At 40.5% G+C, this 20,261-nt stretch overlaps 1 protein-coding gene across 9 annotated transcripts in view; it reads right to left on the bottom strand.

The window, feature by feature from the left end:
* AGPS (alkylglycerone phosphate synthase) overlaps positions 1–20,261 on the bottom strand; it is a 133,401-nt gene that overhangs the window by 71,000 nt on the left and 42,140 nt on the right. For all 9 annotated transcript variants that reach the window (XR_010591325.1, XR_256300.4, XR_010591323.1 and 6 more), the window contains exons 8-11: positions 19,651–19,731; positions 8,982–9,107; positions 6,784–6,892; positions 1,541–1,668 (exon numbers count right to left, since the gene is read on the bottom strand). Coding sequence is in view for 5 of the 9 variants with exons in the window: in XM_005300458.4 (XP_005300515.1) it covers positions 1,541–1,668; positions 6,784–6,892; positions 8,982–9,107; positions 19,651–19,731 (444 nt within the window). In the remaining 4 variants the exon portion in view is untranslated. The remainder of the gene's footprint in view (positions 1–1,540; positions 1,669–6,783; positions 6,893–8,981; positions 9,108–19,650; positions 19,732–20,261) is intronic.

Genomic DNA, 20,261 nt, shown 5'->3' with positions numbered 1-20,261 from the left:
TAGGAAACTCATCTCTAACGTTTAGAAATTTCAAACCTGTTTCAGTACTGGAAGCATGAGACCTCCAGCAAGTCACTCAAATTTAAGCAGTACCCAGCCTGATCATGCTGGGCTTTTTTTCTACACATTATAGATAGGTGCATGAGAAGGTGGCCATCCTGTTCCCTATTGTGACTGGATGGTCAGTAGCAGACATCAACTTATACCACACCTTATGATCTATCTATTAGGACATTGATCCATAAGAATTCAAGATCATTTTCTTCCAAGTTATCAGTAACTTTAAAACCAGTAATGCCAGTTTTGATAGAGTGCCAGGATACCATAGATCCACACTATAATACTTTTCAATCCACTATTATCCATCCATGCTACTTTTCTCATTGCAGTTTTATTCTGACATTAAATTGTGCATAAAACAAGATATAATTGACAGTTCAACACAAGAGAAGAGAAAGTATATCACACAAAAAAATTAAAATGGCTATTTCAGAGCTTCAACAAAAAGTCTGTCATATAAATCTTATGCTATATTTACTGTGCAGCAGCAAGCTAGCTTTAGTGCAGGTTACAGCGAAGGTGATATCAACTCATTTACTATTTTTAAATAATACTATAATACTTTTTTCTTATATAGTGCTTTTTCTTAGTAATGTATATTTAGAATCCACCCCATGAGAATTATCCATTACTAAGGGTTTTTTTGGAGGGTGTGGTTTTTTTTTGTTTTTTTTTTTTTTTGTTGTTTTTTTTTTTTTTGCTGCTCCGATAAACATCCTAAGATTGTGTGTTCAAGACCTTTGTGAAAATTAGCCTGGGAATGTGCATGCTGAACACTACCTTGAAAACGCTCCAGGCCAATACTACCCAGGCTACAGAACTTTCCAAGGAAAACTGGAACAGTCCCAAGGTAGCTATGGAGGATAAAGACCACTTCAACCTGTAGCAGCCCAAATATTGCTAGCTACTGTCCCCTACCTCCCAAATGCCCTGCCCCCCACTTTCTTATAGTCACATCTCTAGCAGATTGGATCTATTGCTTTCTTCTGTTACTAAGTGAACTAAGGAGAGTTCACGTATCTTCCAAAACAGTGCATGAGCATATCACCATGCTGGTGCATATGAACAGCAAGTGCCACAAATGTGTACAACTCTCCTAGTCTGCATAGGAACAACACGAAAATAAGTTTTACAAACTTTGCTAAAATATGATTTGTAAACAAATTGCATTGGCCTGCTAAACCCAGGGTTGTGCGTTCAATCCTTGAGGGGATCATTTAGGAAACTGGGGTAAAAATCTGTCTGGGGATTGGTCCTGCTTTGAGCAGGGGGTTAGACTAGATCTCCTGAGGTCCCTTCCAACCCTGATATTCTATGATAATGTTAAAATTGATACTATCCCTTTAAGCCCACTTACCAACTACAAAAGTATCCAGAGGCAAACCAGAGCATTACTGTGCCACCTAGTGTTAGAATACAGATAGTATATGCATGAATGAAACAAGTGTAATAGAATTCAAAAACAAAAATTTCTCCTTACCTGCTTTGCTATTTCTCTTAAACAGGCCACTCCTCGTTCAAAGTTAGGAAATACTACAGAGCCATACTTCTGGTATTCAGGGATTGGTCGAATTTTTATGGTAACTTCTGTAACCACTCCAAGGGTTCCTTTAAAAAGGAAAATGAACATGAACATAATTTCTATGTCACAAAAATCTCTCTTGCTTTCTGACTTAACATGTATGTTAGAGTATTTTCATACTATCCCATAAGTGAGATGCTTTAAGAAAATTAAGTCAGATTTGTTAAATGTATTTTAAAGCCTAGAGTAGTATTTTTTATTGTGCATCATTTCACTAGAAGCTTAATTTTTCTTTCTACATAAGCCTCCAATTAGAAGTTGACAGTTAAGGCAACGTTCTTCAAACTGTGGATCAAATTTTTTTCAGAAAATGATCAAATAAGCTCAGGATGTCTAAAAACTAATAGTTTTAATACAGTATTCTGCAAAAGCTCAGCTGGTTTACTGCATTTACACCAGGCTTTGCCACTGTTTTTGACAGGCTCTAAATAGAACCGTCAAGTAAGGAAAACAGGCTGCCATATCCAGATGTACAAAACAATGAGGTTTAAAAATGAATATTTTCCCCATTCTACTCAGTGATTTGTAGTGGGGGCAATCAGGGTTTTTATTAATTATTATTACTACTACTACTACAACAAGATTGGGATTAGGAAAGATAGGCTAAAATGGTTTGAAAATCCTTTAGCATTAGGACTCTAAACAAACAATTTAGGACAGAAGAGATTTCTTCAAGTAACAAGTTAACCAGTTCAAATTACTGAAGCTAACCCAAAGATCATACAAGAGATACCAGAGGTCTAGTAGACTAGCGATGACATAACTTTTCAAGTCTTTAAGCTGGTTTTGGGGAAGCCATCACAGAGTCTGACTAACTGTTAATGGGGGGGGGGGGGGGCTATTCAATGTTAGAATGCCATGATAAAATGGCAATATGTTGTGCTAAAACCAACTCAAACTAGTGTTTGAAGACACTGAAACCATACTTACAACAAATTGAAAACGTTTAAAAACATGAAAATGTATGTGCATCCAATGCACTTAAGTCAGAAACTTTTGTCAGCATACGTGCCCCAGCCATCTTTGTTCCTGGAGCCAAGACCATAGAAGGGTTGTGACCATCACCCCTCTTTCCATTTTTTCACACCATCTAATACCTCAAATAGTAGGGGGAAGGTGGAATGGTCGGGGAATGTATCTGCACACAATACATCACAAAGAACAAAAGTTACTGCACAGGTAAGTAACAGTTTTTCCTCCTTTGAGTGATTGTGCACATATACATTCCACTGTGACTCACCAACAATTTCCTTACAGGTGATGGGACTTTTGATTATTTGAAAAGTGAAGTCAAAAGCACTGCTGTACTGACTCGCTGAAGTTGGCACTGTCCCACGAAGCTTGAGTGAAAGCAGAGCGTCTGGAAAAGGTATGTACTGGCAACTATGTTGTTAGTTTGCAAATGTCCACTATTGGTATGTTACTGATGAAATGTAATAGGACCCAATGGGCTGTTATTCTCAGAGGAGGAGAAAACTTAGCTAGATTATAGCAGAGCTTAATACACTCAAACACAGGAAAGGGGGGAGGGGGTTGACTTACAGTGCCTGGAGCTCCAGTACCCTTCTTGCGTAAGTAATTGCTAGCAGAAATGCAGTTTTCATTATTCTTCTCGTCAGATATGGACCTTGCCATGCCAATTTGCTGCAGCCTCATCAGCGACGGGCAGAGCCCTCAGACAACCATCAAATCTGGTCAGAGGGCAGTCATTAGTGATGTGAGAATTGTCTTTGGCCACAGCTGCATTTGGGATCCTCTCATTGGCCCCAAGGATTGGAAGGCTGTCTGCACATTGACCCTGGTCTCTTCCAAATCCATGAATGGGGCAAATCAAAACTGGGTACATGCATGGTTGGGTCAATTATAAGAGACTGGTTTCTAATGTCAGCTGCAGATCATTCTTCACACCACATCAATCCCTCAGAAATCTGGGTAGGGCAAGTGGGCCCACAACAGGTGCCTTGACGACAAGCATGCTTTTGGGTAGTTGAAGAGGTCGTGTATAGTGGTAGGCTTGGGTTTGCTCTGATCTTCTCAACAATTCTGGCTGTAGCAACCAGAGGGATGTGTGGAGGAGTGATGTGGCTTAACACAGAGAGCAATGTGTGTAATTGCGCCAGTTATGATGTACATGATTGAGTGCAGTTATGTGTCAATCACTTTTACATGAGACAAATGGAGTCAGACCAGAGCACAGTATTCTGCTGCAGAGTAAGAGAGGGCTAAACCAGATGATTGGCAATTTTGAGCATTTGCTCCCTATAAAGTGGTGGCCAATTTGCCTAGAAGGTTGTTACACAACTTCACCTTAGCCATAGTTTTCCTCGGGTAGATACGATATGTGAGAGATCTATCTAGGGTACTCCATGTAATCAGCAAATCACATTCAGAGTGCTTTCTAGAGCTGAATCCCGAGTTGCCTGAAGACTGGCAATGCCAAACAGTAAGTTGATGGTGCCAGTGTGGACTGCACTGAAGATACAGGAAGAACTGATCACATTTTGGTGGCAGGTGGTGCAAACAATGCCGATGTAGCTGAAGCAGCTACAATTAGAATCAGACAATGTAGAGTCCAGCAAAGAGAGACAAGTCCTTTGCTGCATGAAAGGCTTGTGGCATTGATGGCACTGAAAATGGAGGTAAGTGTACAGCCATTGGAGATGGAACCAGATCCAATAATGCTAGGGTTGAAGAGATCTGCATTAAAGCAGTAGGCACCAGTCTCGACAACCCTGGTGGACGTGGAGTCTGAGTGGTGGTGCTTATGACCAGACCTCACAGCATTAGATGACTTTTTAAGTGCCTTTTTGTGGGATGAGGAGCACTTTCTATCAATCTCAAACAGTTCTGTGGCCTCCTTGCAGTGTTCAGGAGAGCAAGATTTCTCATCCAACATTGGCTTTGGAGCCTTGGCAGCTAGACATGCACTTCTCATGGAGACTTTCGGTCATGGTCAGGCTCTGAGGAGGGAGATGTTGCCATTTCGAGAAGATAGAAGAAGTTTTGTCTTAAATTTTATTTCTTTGTCCTAGTGGGGAACAATCTACAGCTAGAACATATGTCCCTCACCTAAACAAATTACCAACTTTTGTGCCTATTGGTGACAGGGATAACAGCCCAGCACATGTCAAATTGTTTAAAACCAGGGAATTTCTGCATGGCAAAAAAAAAACCAAAACCTACTAAAACAGCTCTTTAACTAAACTAGAATTGCAGTAAAGTGAACTATAACTATATACAAAGGAGAAGGTCTCTTTTCGGAGCTGTCTAACTGAAGCTCAGAGGCAACAGGGAGCTCCATCTCTTACTACAGGTGGTAATAACAGAGGGAGGCCGTGGCCACTTCCATTTTAGGCCTTCTGCTCCACATATGACGATGGCAGAGGCCATGTACCGCCCAATGGTACTGATGTCAAAAGTCTCCGACTTGAATACACTGGCCGCACACACTTTTATAGTGTGAAATATATATGTGCACAGTTATTTGAAGAGGCGGCTTTTATCCTGCAGTTTCAACAAATTTAGTAACGAATTAAATTGCAAACTCTTCAGGACAGCAACTATGTCTCTCTCTATATTTGCACAGTGCCTAGCACAGTAGAGATATAATTCTGATTGGGGCCTTTTGGAGCAACTGCATGACAAATAATGAACAAACTGGAAAAATGTATAGCATGCAGTGACAAGTCTATGGTGTAGTAAAAAGATGGCAAGGTTAGCAAAATCCCACAAAAAGGCTAACAACTAGACTAAGTTTGAATGTTTTTGAAACTTCTCTCCACCTGATACGAGTAGCTTCTATTAACCCTGATTAGAGTTATAACAGACAAAGGGGATGATAGTGCGCTTTTTAGGACTTAAAAAGTAGTCAATATGAACTTACATGAAGATGGAAACAGAAGTCCTGGACTTTGGGAACTTTTAGATCATGTGTAAAATTTGAAGAAAATTTGTTTTGTTCTAAGAACTTAAACTCTTCCCTTCTCAGAAATCCAAGCAGCTACAAGGAGTTCTAAGACTATTATTTAAACAGTCAACTCCTCTGTATAACATCTGAAAAAGATTCTCTTTCACTATAACTTATGGCAATTTTTTTCTGTGCAAAAATTTAACAACAACATTTGCAATAGGCATCCCTCAGGAATTTGTAATTTAAAAAGCTTTTCAGAGTTTTGGTTATCTACTGGACTAGTATGGACACCTTCGCACAGAGAAATCCTGCAGGAGTAATTAATACATGCCAACATTACCTTATATTAGACTGTTTAAAAGATTACTTTTTGAAAAACAAAAAAGAGAATAAATAAAAGGATACCGAACAGGAAAAGAATACACTACTGGACAATTATATTAATCTGCCCATATGAGCACTTCATTTTAAGTTAAATTTTTTGAGTACAAATTTTTCTTGATGCACATATGTAATTCATATTACCTACTTCCACTTAGGCATGAAAATGGAAATATTCAACACAGCAACCTTCCTGAACAAAGCCAACTAGAATGATTTAAATAATTATAAAAAGAGATACAAACCCAAAAGACAACATTTTCATATTAATAAAGAACTTTTTGAAATGTATTGCATCAATTTGGCACCATGTTTCACCTAAATGGGTAAACCAAAATTTAACTGTGAACATCTGATTACTTCCAAGCAATTTTAAATATGAGTAGAGTCAGTTACGTTAAATTTTTATTAAAACAACAAGAAACAATACGTCCCGCATTAAGTAACATGGTAACAGCAGGTTAAAATAGAGATTTCATTACTGCATGACAAACACAAGCAAGAAGACAAGCTCAGTATTGTAATGATTAACATTTTTTCTGATGCGTATATGGCAATGATTTGTAAACCTATTAGAATTTCCTAAAAGCTTGAGTTCAAAAATAAATTGATTATAGTTAGAGACACGGGAGCTGTTTTGAACACGCTTTTTTGTGTGTTTGTGCAACAACAATGCAGCTGTGATGAGAGCCACACAGTAGTACAGAAATAAAAGAAGATTCTTGAACTGTAGTACTACCCATTAAGTGAAAAATTATGTTTTGAATAAATAAAACCCAAAGGATTTCAAACCATTACAGAAACTGATTTAATCTCACTAACAGCATCTTGATATTACTTTTGTTTATACCTTCAGATCCCATAATGAAATGATGGATGTCAGGTCCTGTTGACATGCGAGGTACTTGACAGCTTTTTTCTATTACTCCTCTTGGGGTTACCATTTTTATATGAACCACCTGTTTAACATATTATACAGTGATGAGTGTTAAATACTGAATGAATGTATAGTCAAGTAATTAATATATATGGATTAATATATTCATATTAAAATAACAATTTACCACAAAATGCAACTTAAACTTGATGTAATTATACTATACAATTTGGAAATCCTATAAATTACCCCCTAGAAATTTTGTGGAGTAACCTGCTAGCCACTAATAAATCTAATACAATTCAGTTAGTCAGTGAAAGCACAGATTCTTCTCATTCTTTTGAGAAATCAAACTCTTCTCTTCTGTCCCTTTATGCATGCCACAGTTAATCTACAATTAAACATTTTGTTGGGTTTCTCATGATATCCTAGCCTATATCTTCCTTTTGTTTGACTGCATTGGTTAACTCTCACACATAGATACTTACTGTATCACAGGAAAATAGTAGAGAGAAGGAATATAACCCAATGGCTTCTCCTGAGCTCTTCATAAGACCATGAAGACAGTTTCATAACATGCATATTTACATAGTAATGTGCACTTTTATTTAATCAGTTTGTATAACACAACAAAAACATTTTAATAATGAATTAATGGGCACTTAGATACAGCAAGCTCAGAAACAAAAAATAAACTCAAAATGAAATTTATCTGAAGATTTCACTACATGCAAATAATATGTCATTATTAAATATTTGTTACACAAAGTACCAAAAAAGTGATTAAGCCACATCAGCCAACTGACTATTATTAAACATAGCACATTCACCAATGTTTTAATGATTACCAACCCAGCAGGTAGGTTGGAGGACCGTCATCAAAAAAGTTAAGAGCTAATTGTTTACCATTTTTAAAGATAAGTACATCTTCCAAATATCAAGTAAATATACATCTGGTCCTTAACTATGTTTTATTATTTTAATGGATTAAAATGGATTTGAAAATTATTCTTCCTCCAATGATAGATGGTTTCACATGCCAAAGTTGAACTTGATGCAAATTAAGGTCTAGTGATACTTAACTATCTGGCATAACCCTTCCCTGCACACATAAGTTATATAATAGAAGGGTGCCTCAGTTACCAGGGCACAGTCAGATGTCATATGTTGATATGGTTTTTAAGGTCAGGCTTGACAAAGCCCTGGCTGGGATGATTTAGTTGGGAATTGGTCCTGCTTTGAGCAGGGGGTTGGACTAGATGACCTCTTGAGGTCCCTTCCAACCCTGATATTCTATGATCCTATGATAAAAATTCATCTTTGTTCGGATACCCTAAATGTTTCAGTCCTATAAGGCACTACTATACAAATTTTTTTTGGCAGCTACAGATGTTGTAAGCCATCAAAATACTTAACTTCACCTTGTACGAAACCTTTTTCCACCTCCACTCTCCCTGCCCCCATGCCTACCAAAATCCCAGTTAGTTACATATTGGTCCATTGGTATAAAAGATATTCTGTTCTAAAAGTGATTAAAAAAAAAATAGGGCAAGGACTCTGGCCAGCTAAGATTTTGACCGGAACATATCCTTCCTTTAAAAAAGGAAAGAACAAAACAACCCCCACCACCCCCACCCCCACCCCCACCAAGAAAGCTGTTTTAGTTTTGCATCACTTAATACAGCAAAAGTGACAAAGAAATTAAATGAAGCTTCAAAACAGAAGGTAACAATACTTATATAAAGAGTTTAGTCTGCCTAATTCCCCCCCCCCCCCCATATATAGCGGAGAGAGAGTGGGAGATGCAGAGTCATTTTTAAATTACCTTTATATTAAGGCTGCTTCAAATTTGGAATACGGCACTTCCCTTTAGTAAGCGATGAGGCTATAGTATGATTCTGGTGTCACTACTGTAAATATTTACTAACATTTTATTTATGAGAAAATTTACAGTAATGATGCCAGAATCGTATTATAGTTCCATTGTTTGCTAAAAGGGAGCGCTTTATTCCAAATTTGAAGCAGCCTTAATATAAAGGTAATTTAAAAGAACTGTTATACGCCCCCCACTTTCTCTGTCCCAATTATGAATAATTTACAGAGGCCAGAATCGAATGTTTCAAATTGGAGGGGAAATACTAGATAAAAAGAAATATTTATAAAAAAATTACCAAATCTTCAATGTTTCCATAGATGTTCTTTTTCATGCCTGATGCGCGTGTGGCCACCCATCCTCCAAGGGAACTGAATTCCATAGAATCTGGTTCATGGCCTGTACAGTAACCACTCTCACCAAGCTAAAGATAGAAAGCAATATTCCACTGATGTAAGATAGCCTGCTTTTGCTTAGTAATCAACATATTAATTTTTAAAAACATTTTAGATTTAAAAAACTTGCTAATGATAGGAAGGAAAAAATAAGTATCTTGAACCAATATTGTTCAGGTACAAAGAGTCAACTCTTGAGATTTAAGAATAAATCTGATACAATGAAGTGGTTCTGCTTCTACTGTGTATACGCTAAGCAATATATCATACTATGAGGCCAGTTTTCTCATCATACCTCCCCCCCCCGCCCACATTTTAAAACAAAGACCGCTATTGTTTGCAAAGATGTGATTCAAATACATGTGGAGAAAGATAACTAAGTAACTTCCAACTTCACTTAAACATTTCCAATAAATAAAGCACTTAATCTTTTGTTCTTTCTATCCTAATGTGATGTGCATAGAGGTCTGCAGAAATTCTGAGCAAATTGCTTGTATTTAATTCTCTCAAGAAGGAATGTGTTTTAATGTGCAGCCATCTGGTTGGGCTTCCTGTATGCAATACCAATGACAAATTTGTAATGCAGATCATGCATTCCTGTACATTAAACAGTTACTTGTTTCTCATTTTTCTATATTAGCTTGGCTCTGCCATCTGTACAACACGTGAGTGGGATTGAATCCCCCTTAAAAATGCAACACCAAGGCTATCCCCCTGAAATACTATAAAAAGCCAAGCAATCCTGCGTTGAATAGTACAGACTCCACCAACTGCATTTACTATACTGGAGATCATCTATTTGTGTTGACCAATTTGATAATGATCCAGTTAAATGTTTGCCATTTTCAAGTACGCTATCTAGGTGAGGGACAGCAGCAATATTTGGGGACACACACACACGTGCACGTGCGTGTGTGCACACGCATACACTTGTGTGCATGCACACTATTATGTCTGAAAACACTTTAAAAACATTAAGGTCGCAAAGTTAACCACTCAAAAGTGGCACTCAATGCCAGAATTTAGGTTGCCTGCACAACCTTAATTCAACCTCCCCTTGTGTGTATACTTCATTTTAGTCTTTAATTGCATGAACACACTACTTTTCCCCCCACAGGATTGCTGTCTCAGTGCACAGCTGTTTGGACAGTGCTCAGTGAATGAGCAGCTATTCAATGGATGATATGGGAACTGATGCAGAGAGAGATTAGGGTCAACACTTTACACTACTTTTGGGTGCCCTATTTGAGATGCCAATGACCTGATTTTTCAGAGAAATTAGCATTTTATAGCACATCATTTGTTCAGAGCACAGCTTTCAATGACTTTAGATGCAGTGCTGAGCAATGCAGTGCAAGCCAGAACCTGTGTCAAGTTGGGAACTCCCAGAAAATGAGGAACACACTATTAGTGGCCATCTGTGAAAAGTTTGGTTTAAGTGACTTGAGTACCATCACACAGGAACTCTGTGGCATTCAACTATATTAACCACAGGATCACCCTCTCTCTTCCTCAAATCCCCCGCCTCATTTCACTACATACACCTCTACCCCGATATAACGCTGTCCTCGGGAGCCAAAAAAATCTTACCGCGTTATAGGTGAAACCACGCTATATCGAACTTGATTTGATCCGCCGGAGTGCGCAGCCCCCCCCCCCCCGGAGCACTGCTTTATCGCGTTCTATCCAAATTCGTGTTATATCGGGTCGTGTTATATCGGGGTAGAGGTGTACTTTCCAACTACTCCAGCAAATAAGGCAGGGGTCCTTCAGACAAACAGCTTCATCAACTGTACAACTAAATAAGGCAGAAGTCTTGGGAAAAATGTGATCATGTAATTAAAGACCATCATAATGAATATACATAGAGTGGGTGAGGGAAGGGGCAAGTTAAGGTCACAAAGGCAACCTTAATTCTGGTATTTCCTAACTTTTGTTTACTTGAGTTTGCAATCTCAAAGTTTTTTAAATGTAGTTTCTTGCATGTAGTCCAAGTTGTTTTTAAAAAGCATAGTGAAAAAATAAAATCTAGGTTTGTTCAACAAAGTTGGAACCTTTAAATCCATGAGCTCTGCCACTTGAGCCAACAGAGCAAGTAATAGCAGTAGTAGGTTGTCACCCTATGTGAGCCAGCCACTAGAAGAAGATCAGGCACGTTTTGCCACTAGGCTTCACAGCTATTTGTACATCCCTGTGGAATTTTTTTTAATAAATATAATTTTATTTTTCTGGAATTTCATGTTATTTCATTTGATCCAGCAAAGAGTGAGGGATGGGCGGGGGGGGGATGGTTCCTACACCCAGGAGAGGAGGGGAGAGTGGCATAGCAGGCCCTGGGGGGGTAAGGGGATCGCAAACCAAATCCACCTCACATGCGCCCTGCAGTAGTGGCTCCTGTCCTCAGGGGATAATAGGACCAGAGAGCGGGGTTGCAGCACCACTCAGGTTTGACCTGCCCATACCTCCATCATGATGATAGAAAGGTGGCCGGGCCAAACCTGAGCAGTGCTGCAACTCCATGTGCCAGATCACAACATCCGGTATGGGGAGCCAGGCCCAGAACAAAGCCACAGGAGCCACTGATGAGGGATGAATTTTTTCCCCAATTCATTTTGTTTTATATTCTGCTTTTCTTTTTATTAAGTGTTTTGTATTTGCTATAAAACCCAGGGCTCTAGGTATTGGCAGAGAGCAGAGATGCACTGAGACTCCAGAATCTTGGGTTCTATTCCAGGTTCTAAAGGGATCATAGTCTAATAGTTAGATCTTCTCCGTGACCCCTTCAGCAGGTCCTCCTCCTGATACTGGGAGGAGGGAAGGATGGTAACACCTCTCCAGGCCTGGCTCCTCATCCCCCTCTGTATTTTGTTCCAATCCTCCTCCTCTTCACCGGGTGCCAGCCGGGGGGCACCTTAAGCACACAGGAAAATCTCCCTGCGCTCAGCTCCAGTGCCACATGGCTCCTGGGTACCTGGAGGTGCAACCGTAGGTAGTCCTGCTGAGCCCATGCAGATTGAGCATGCTCAGATGAAATCTTCAGCAAAAGTGGTGAAACAAACAGGTCTCCACTTAGTATGTGCAAACTGTCATTCAGCAATTCGTAACTTGGTCAAGTTTACACAACTCTGATGCAAGGAAAAACCCCTCACCAAATTTCAACTTCCTGCTCCAAAGCATGGAGGCTCCATAGCTTCTCAACAAAATGGTTAAGAATTTTTTTTTAAATGGGCTCAACAATGTCTTTTTCCCTAACCCGTTCTGCGAAACAGGTGATGAATCCTTTTTGCTGACATTTTCCAGAATAATTAAATTTCAGCCCAAACAGTTAAAAGTTTGGCAGAGTAATAAGCAATTGAGAACAGGGTCTTGTAATAGAGAGTGTTAGGCAAGTTAATATTTTAGGAAATCTATCTGCCTTGCTCATTAACAGATCTGCTACAAAGCACAAGTCATTTTAATGGATTATATACATTTTAAAAAAACCACACCGATAAATTCACATCTTTCCATTCCAGCATTTGAGTCTCAATACTTTGGTAGTTTCAATACAGGTCTGACTTGGCACACAGGTTTTCAGCTCCATTCAGGTTTCTTCTGCCCTTATCTAGATAAGCATTGCCACATCTGTCAGTCTGTTCATTTTGGGTCTAAAGATTTTAGCTCTAGACTAAAAATAATTCATTTATGAATTAAGTTTGAAAAGTAGTTTCCTTTAAGAATGAAGCCATTCTAATATTCAAAATTGTTATTCTGCAATGGCAGCTATTTAAACCACGCAACGTTATGAATGCAAGTTGTCATACTTAAAAAAAAAAAAAAGTAGCTATCTTCCAACTTCTCAATTAAAATCACTACCATGAAAAATTGCATTAGTAGACTCCAAAAGGTATCTAACTTTCTCTTTTTATAAAGCCAAAAGGTAGCACTATTTCTAATACTTTTGCATAGAACTTTCAGGCACTTATGTATACAATCAAAAAAGGAAATTAAACTCAAAGTTCTGATATTGTGGGTTTGGTGTACCCACTGCCACCCTTTGGGTGCACATCTGTGTATCAGCCTCATCTACCCTGATCATTTTGGAATATGCAGATCCTGTGGAAATTTTTCAAATGTGTTTAAGTTACTAAACATGTTAGAAAAATGTACCTCATGTCAAGTGTGGATCTGTACTGAAACGCTATTTAAAGAACTCCAGTTCTCAGGCAAGTAACTTTGCTCCTTCGAATACTGTCAGTACAGATCTGCACTCTTGGGAGATTCACATGTAGGTGTGGACTGAGCTGCAGGCAGAGCATTTCCATAAACTGGAACATTCTGAAGGCATGCCTTGGATCTAGCCAAGTGTGCTATGTTTCTTTCCAGGATTCTAAGCACGTGGACAAGCATTGGGAGGAAACAGCATGGCCCTCTACCCGCCATATAACAATGACTAATCCAGGGGATTTATGGAATGTTTTGTCCTATTACCGCCCACTTCAGCATCAAGCTTGTGTAACCTGTATTCCCTGGCAGCCAATGCATCTTTAAGGAAGACTATTAACTAGATAATCTGATTCAGACAAAAGTCAGTGGCCACACTAGGGATTAATTTGGTGTCAGGTTGTACAGAACCAAGGTATACTTAAAGAGGACTGTATAAGAAAGGTCAGCAAAGAAAGGATGGAGCTTGCTGGCTCTCCTAACTGAAGTTATTGTTTCAAGGAACAGTTTCCTAATGACTCAAGACCCCCATCATTAGCCAATATCTCACCTGCTCTGCACCTCCAATCTCTCCATCTGTCCCCTGGCCCCATTCCCTCAAGAGCCTCTTTCACTCTTCTTCAGTCTCTGCTGCGGCTTCTTCCTTTCAAACTACAAGCAAGATCTAGTAGCTATATCCTGAGAAAGGCCCTTGATTCCATCTTCAACTACTGTCCCACATATCTTTTTATTCACTTTAAAATAATCAAACAGGCCATTTACAACTTCCAAGGTTCCCCTCCTCTAACTCAGTTTTGGATACACTCCAATCAAGTTTCTGTTCTCTCCACTCTACTGAAAATTCTCTCACCAAGGTCTTCAATGACTTCTACTTAGCTAAATCTTAAGGCTTTACCCCACATTTGATCTTTCAGCTGTTTTTGATAACTGATCACACTCCCCTCCTAATTCTGTTGTACTTTGGCTTCTGTGGCACTATTTTTTTACCCTCCTCTCACCACTTTCTCTTTCACCATCTCCTCCTGCAGTTCCTCTTTCATGTCCCCTCTTTAGGAGTCCCTCAAGACACATCTGCTCACAAGGATTCAAGTATTATTTCCATGCAGATGACTGTTCTCATCCCATGCTTTCCTCTGATTCCCTCCATTCACTCCTAATTATCAGACCATTTGATGTTTTTCCCCCTGGGATGGCTCAACTAGCATCTAAAGCATAATAAGAAATTATCTTAAACTTGGAGGGAAAATAATCTCCATTTCTCCCCCATTCCTCTATTGCTGTTTACACAACCCAGCCCTATAAACTGAGAGTCAAACTCCTCTCTCCCTACATATCTCATCCATGACCACATATGCTGTTTTGCCTCCTCAAGAATCCAACCCTTCCTCTCTGGCTTGATAGTTAAGATGTTGATTGATTCTCTGGTCATCTCCTATATTGATTACGGCATCTTTTTTCCTCTCCAGCCTCCCAAACCCACATCAGTCACCCTCCAATTCATCCAAACTGCAGCCACTAAAATTATATAGTCTTCACCCACTGTTCTAACACTCACCACCCCATGCTAACCTGATTTCACCCACTGGTTCCACCTTGCACACTGCATTACATTTGTTCTTGTCTTTACTTTCCAGGCCTTCACTGCAGCCTACATCTTCAGAACTTTTCACCAACCCTCATATCTGTTCCAGTAGAGATATCACCTTTAATGCCTTGTTCATTTCCATCTCCCATCATTTTTTCATGCTGTCCTTTTCATGTGGTTGCCAACCCACCATTTCCTCAAACTTCTGCCAAAGACTTACTTTCTGCAATGCTGAGAAGTAGTGAATTAAATAAAAGCTCTCTCAGCTATTCCCTCCACTTTGTTGCTCAGTGCTTCTTCCCCCAACCCCACATCTGCCTTCAGAGTGTAAGCTCTTGTGGGCATGGACTATTTATATATCAGGTACAATTAGAGTGACCAGATGTCCCGATTTTATAGGGACAGTCCTGATATTTGGGACTCTCTCTTATATAGAGGCCTATTACCCCCCCACCCTCTGTCCTGATTTTTCACACTTGCTATCTGGTCATCCTATGTACAATGCTGAGCACATTGTGCTTAAATTAAAAATAATCACAACTAGACCCCCTTGGTTTTAACTGTCTCCTCCTTTAGTATTTTCTGTTATTAACTTAATCACTGATATTTTAATAAGCTTGCAATCAAGTTGTTTAATAAAAAAATATTTATTACAAGTCATAAGTTTAACACATTGCCTGATTCTGTATTCCTTGCATACCCAGGAAATCATAATGAAGTCCCTAACATATATTTAATGTGCCCAAATATATTTAATGTGCTAAAACCTTACCACGAATACAAATTTATATTCAGCACTGACCAGATTGTGAGCCAGAGCCTCTGTATATTACTCTGAGGAAAATTTCCACTGAAAGGTCAATTCAAAATTCCATTTCCTAGTCAAGAAGAAGCTCTGAAGGAAAAACTGCATGAGTTAAGTTTAATGTACTATTTCAATTTGCAAGTTATGAAAGGCAGCTGCAGAAGGAGAGGGAATATTATGCCTTACTCTAGTAGAAGGAAAAATTGTATGGCATTTAAAGGATGGAATAGTTGGTGAAATATCAGAAGTTACTAGCCTAGAAAAATGTCATTTAAATTAAGGGAATATGCTCTGTGCATTTTAATTCTAACCTTTAAAAAAAAACCCCACAGATTTGAAAAGGTTAAAATATTACATCAAATGATAAAAGAGGCTATAAAATAAGAGGCATGAAAGGCCATTTCTCTCACCAGCAACAGCTCTGTTGGTAAAGTCTCTGACACACATCTATTTGGTAAAAGCTATAATACCCTCCTCCCCTAAATAAAAAGCTGCTCTTCAATTAAATTATTAAATTCCTTTATCAAAAGTCTTATTGCTTCAGAATCTTTTCTTACAGGTGTACTGAAGAATTCATATATGCCTTAAAAGGATGGGTTTCTTAAATTAGCAATTAGTCCATTCCATGGCATACTTGTAGTTCATTGCTGTCTTCCATGTTAGGGAGGTTCGGCAGCTAGCTTTGGACTACCACTTGCTTTATCATTGGAAGTCAATGTACCCCAGAAGGTGTTAAGCAAACATCTACCACCAGCTGTACATAGTTGAACACAAACCTTGAAGGGTGCTGGGGCTTCTCAGAAAACATTGCTACAGTCACATCTTTATTAAGATTAAGACCAATTTTCTGTTTAAACCTTGACTCTTAAATGCTCTAAAATCCACATGGTTACTTGGATTGTCTTGAAATACGGTGTGCCTTGTGGGAGAGTGGGGCTTGACAACTGAGCAAATTTTGGAGCCATTTGATCTTAGGGTGACCAGACGTCCCAATTTTATCAGGACTGTCCCGATATTTGTTTGTTTGTCCCGCGTCCCTGACCAATGTGCGGTCGCGACACTGGACAAACAAGCAATTTTGCCCTTCTGGAAGGGGTCTCGCCCCACCACCACCCAACTCCGCCCCCTCCTTCCCCCATTGGCTCCCTCCCCAAATCCCTGCCCTGGCCCCGCCTCTTCCCCAAGCACATGGCATTCCTCCTCCCTCCCAGGCCTGCTGCTGTAATGCCGGCGCAAGCCTGGGAGGGAGGGGGTGGTGAGTACGGGCACCGGGCGGGCAAGGGGGCTGCTCCCCCAGGAGAGAGACGGGGGGGTTCTGAATCCCGGCAGCGGCAGGGGAGAGCGGCTCGGGGCTGTACGAGTGGCTATTTAAAGTTTATCGGCTCGGGGTGGACCCCGGCCGGTCCTTGCCCCTGTAGAGGGGTGGTAAGGAGCCGAGTCCCCCCTCCCCCTGGCTCCTCAGCTGAGCCCTCCCCGTCTCCCTCTTGGGGGAGCAGCCCCCTTACCTGCCCACCCAGTGCTTCCAGCTCCAGGAACTGGAAGCCGGCCACCACCCCCTCCCTCCAGGCTTACGCCGGCATTACAGCTGCAAGCATGGGAGGGAGGAGGAATGCTGCTCAGCTGAGGAGCCAGGACGAGGGGGTTGGAGGGACTCGGCTCCTTACCTGGCCTGCGGCGGCCGGCGGCACATGCTGGCGCGGGGCGGGAACGCTACCCCCTACAGGGCATGGCAAGGAGCCAGCTGGGGTCCCCCCAGCCGATAAACTTGATGTGGCCACTCGCACGGCCCTGAGCCGCTTTCCCCTGCTGCTGCCGAAGTCCGGAGCCCCGCACCTCTCCTGCTCGGCTGCGCTCCAGCGGCTCCTTCCCCGCGGGGCGGGGGGGGCGGGATGCGCCGCATATGCCCAGCACCTGCGAAACGGCTTTTTTTTTTTTTTTTTTTTTTTTAAGCTCCGGCCCCGCATCCCGATATTTCATGTCAGTGATCTGGTCACCCTATTTGACCTCCAGGTTCCCAAGATACAGCCGCCCCATGCCTCCTCAAAAAAAAAAAAAACACACCACACACACCTAGTTTTTTTTTTTTTTAAGTTGATAGGTTTTGGCAACTTTTTTCATGTACAGAGAGAGATGAAGCCAGGACTGAGATTATTGCACCAGGATCTCAAATGCTCGAGACTTACCCAAACAGAGTGCATGCCACCCACTAGTTCTCTGGGGAAAATCAAATTAATACATTAGCCGCCAAAGTGTTTGGTTCTCCAGCTAGGCACGCACCAGGCTCACACAAACAGATTACACTGTGCATATACAGAGAGAGGGGGCAAGAGGCTGAAAGCTAGCTCTAACTCATGGGACCTGAATATCTCAAGGGGGAAGTTACAGCCAGTGACCTGAGGTACACAGTCCAAGCACTGAGAGTTCAAATCCAACCATGGCAATCTGAAATTAAGGAAAAGGCAGCATCTTGATAGAGTCTGCCTCTATCAAAGGTGTTTGTTTTTTATTTTGGGAAAGTGTAATCTGAGTACAACAGAATATTCAGAAGGTGCTAACATTATTTTTTGAAAAGAAAATAAATTACACATGCAAATCCTCACTGAGAGGGGTGGGTGAAGGATCAGGTGATGGGCAGGCCACCAGGAAGGGGACATGGGGGTGAGTAATAGGGGGTACAGACGAGGATAGGGGTAGGGGCCACCGTAAGTCCCATATTCTCCCCTCCGGTGTGTGCCACGATATGGGACCGTTCTGAGCCCTTCTCCCTTCCCCCTGTGCACACACACACCAGAATCTCAATGACCCTGCCCATCTATTGGAGCCTGACCAGGTGTGGTCTAGGTTCAGGGGGAGGAATGGGGCAGGGATTGCCTTTCAGCGGGTCTGAGATTCTCTTCCTACCCTTCCCCTATGATCTGGAAGCTGTGGATCCCTGCCCGTGGGGGTGCCTGAGCCCCTCCCCATACCCGCTTCATGTGAGCTGAGATCTGTGGGCCTTTATCTAGGGAGGTCACAGCCCCACTCCCTGTGTGTACCAGGATGGAGATGGCCCCAGCTCATTATTAGGGTCTACTGATCTACTTGAGATATACTGAAGAAAAGTTATATGCAAGAACTAGGTATTATTACTACTTGTTCAAAGGAGCATCTGAACTGAGAGAAATGAGTTTTTTGTATAAAGTGAGGCCAAAACTCCACCCAGGAATAATATTACAATCTACCCCTGGGAAGTCATTTGCCCTATGACTACTTCAGAATCACTTCCAAACATTAGAATGAGGAAAACTTCTCTCCATTACAAGATAGTTCAAAGACAACTAATTCCCAAACCAAGGATTTCATTAACCTCGCCTTAAATTTGAGAGTACATATCACTAGCTTAAAATTAAACATTCTTACGAGAACACTTAATTAGTAAGATCACCATTAAAAAGCCAAGAAGGGTAGAGTTTAGGTTAAATTTACAAGGAACTCAAATATCTGAAAATATGTTTATCTTAACTATATATTTCCAAACTACCATAACTTTCTCCCTCAGAGTCACCAACCTCCCATCTACCTGGCTGGATATCAGAACTGTGTAATGAAGATTTATATATTTAGTTTCGTACTTATATGTATTTGATACTAAGTGTTGTGCCTTGCAGCCACACTTCTGCACAGATGGAAGCACATATTGCAGGCTAAAAATTGACAGCTCACTTTTAGGCTATTTCACATGGGATCTGCATCGAAGATTAGCCAGGATTTTTCAATTAAAATTTAACAAATATCCAGGGTTAGACAGTCCATAACTTTGGATATAATTCTTACGAATTTGATAAGCATAAATGGTAAGCAAAAGTGGGCATGAAAATTTGTGTAAGGATGAAAATACAATTCAATGACTTAGATCAGACACCTGAAACAACTTTAATTAGGTAGGAATAATCAACCTGAAACAAGAAATATTGCAAATTTCATAAGAAATTGAGAATACCTGTCTTTCCAAATCTTGTCCAATAATGCCAGCCTCTATATGAGCAGTTAAGTTTTTCTCATCTATCCAGAGAATTTGATTCTGTTGGGGAAAAAAAATATACATCAGATGTTAGGCCACTAAAGTTCTGGAATTTACTTATAAGTGACCTTGCTTCACAAAGGATGTTTATACATTAGCAAACTTATCAGTTGTAATTTACCAACAGTGTAGCTCCACCTATGGTGGCAGCAGCAGAAGCTGAATAGACAAGACTGAGGCATTTTTACCTTCATGTCATGTAGTCTTGTCTACAATACTGTTTCCAGGGTTGCTACTGTAAATGGAGATGAATCAGTGGTAAATTACGGCTGAAAAGTTTGCTTGTGTAGGCACAGCAATATGAAGCAGGAAAACCAGAGAGAATGAGGTCACATAAAATTCTGGAGGAAGAGTAGTGTTCAGGAGTTTCATATCTGGCATTCAAGATAATTGAATCCTTGTATGATCTAAATATCAGTGCCTAAGAATAAAAAAATTCTGGTGCAGCCCAGGAGTAAAAAGCGAATTCGATTAGGCAAGTCACATTCCATTCCTTCATGCACCTGCCCTCTTGAATTTTACATCAAAAT

This window comes from Chrysemys picta, chromosome 11 (assembly GCF_011386835.1).
Source record: "Chrysemys picta bellii isolate R12L10 chromosome 11, ASM1138683v2, whole genome shotgun sequence".
Classification (NCBI taxonomy): Eukaryota; Metazoa; Chordata; order Testudines; family Emydidae; genus Chrysemys; species Chrysemys picta.
The sequence above is the reverse complement of the archived record's forward strand: the minus strand, read 5'-3'. Positions and strand labels throughout refer to the sequence as shown.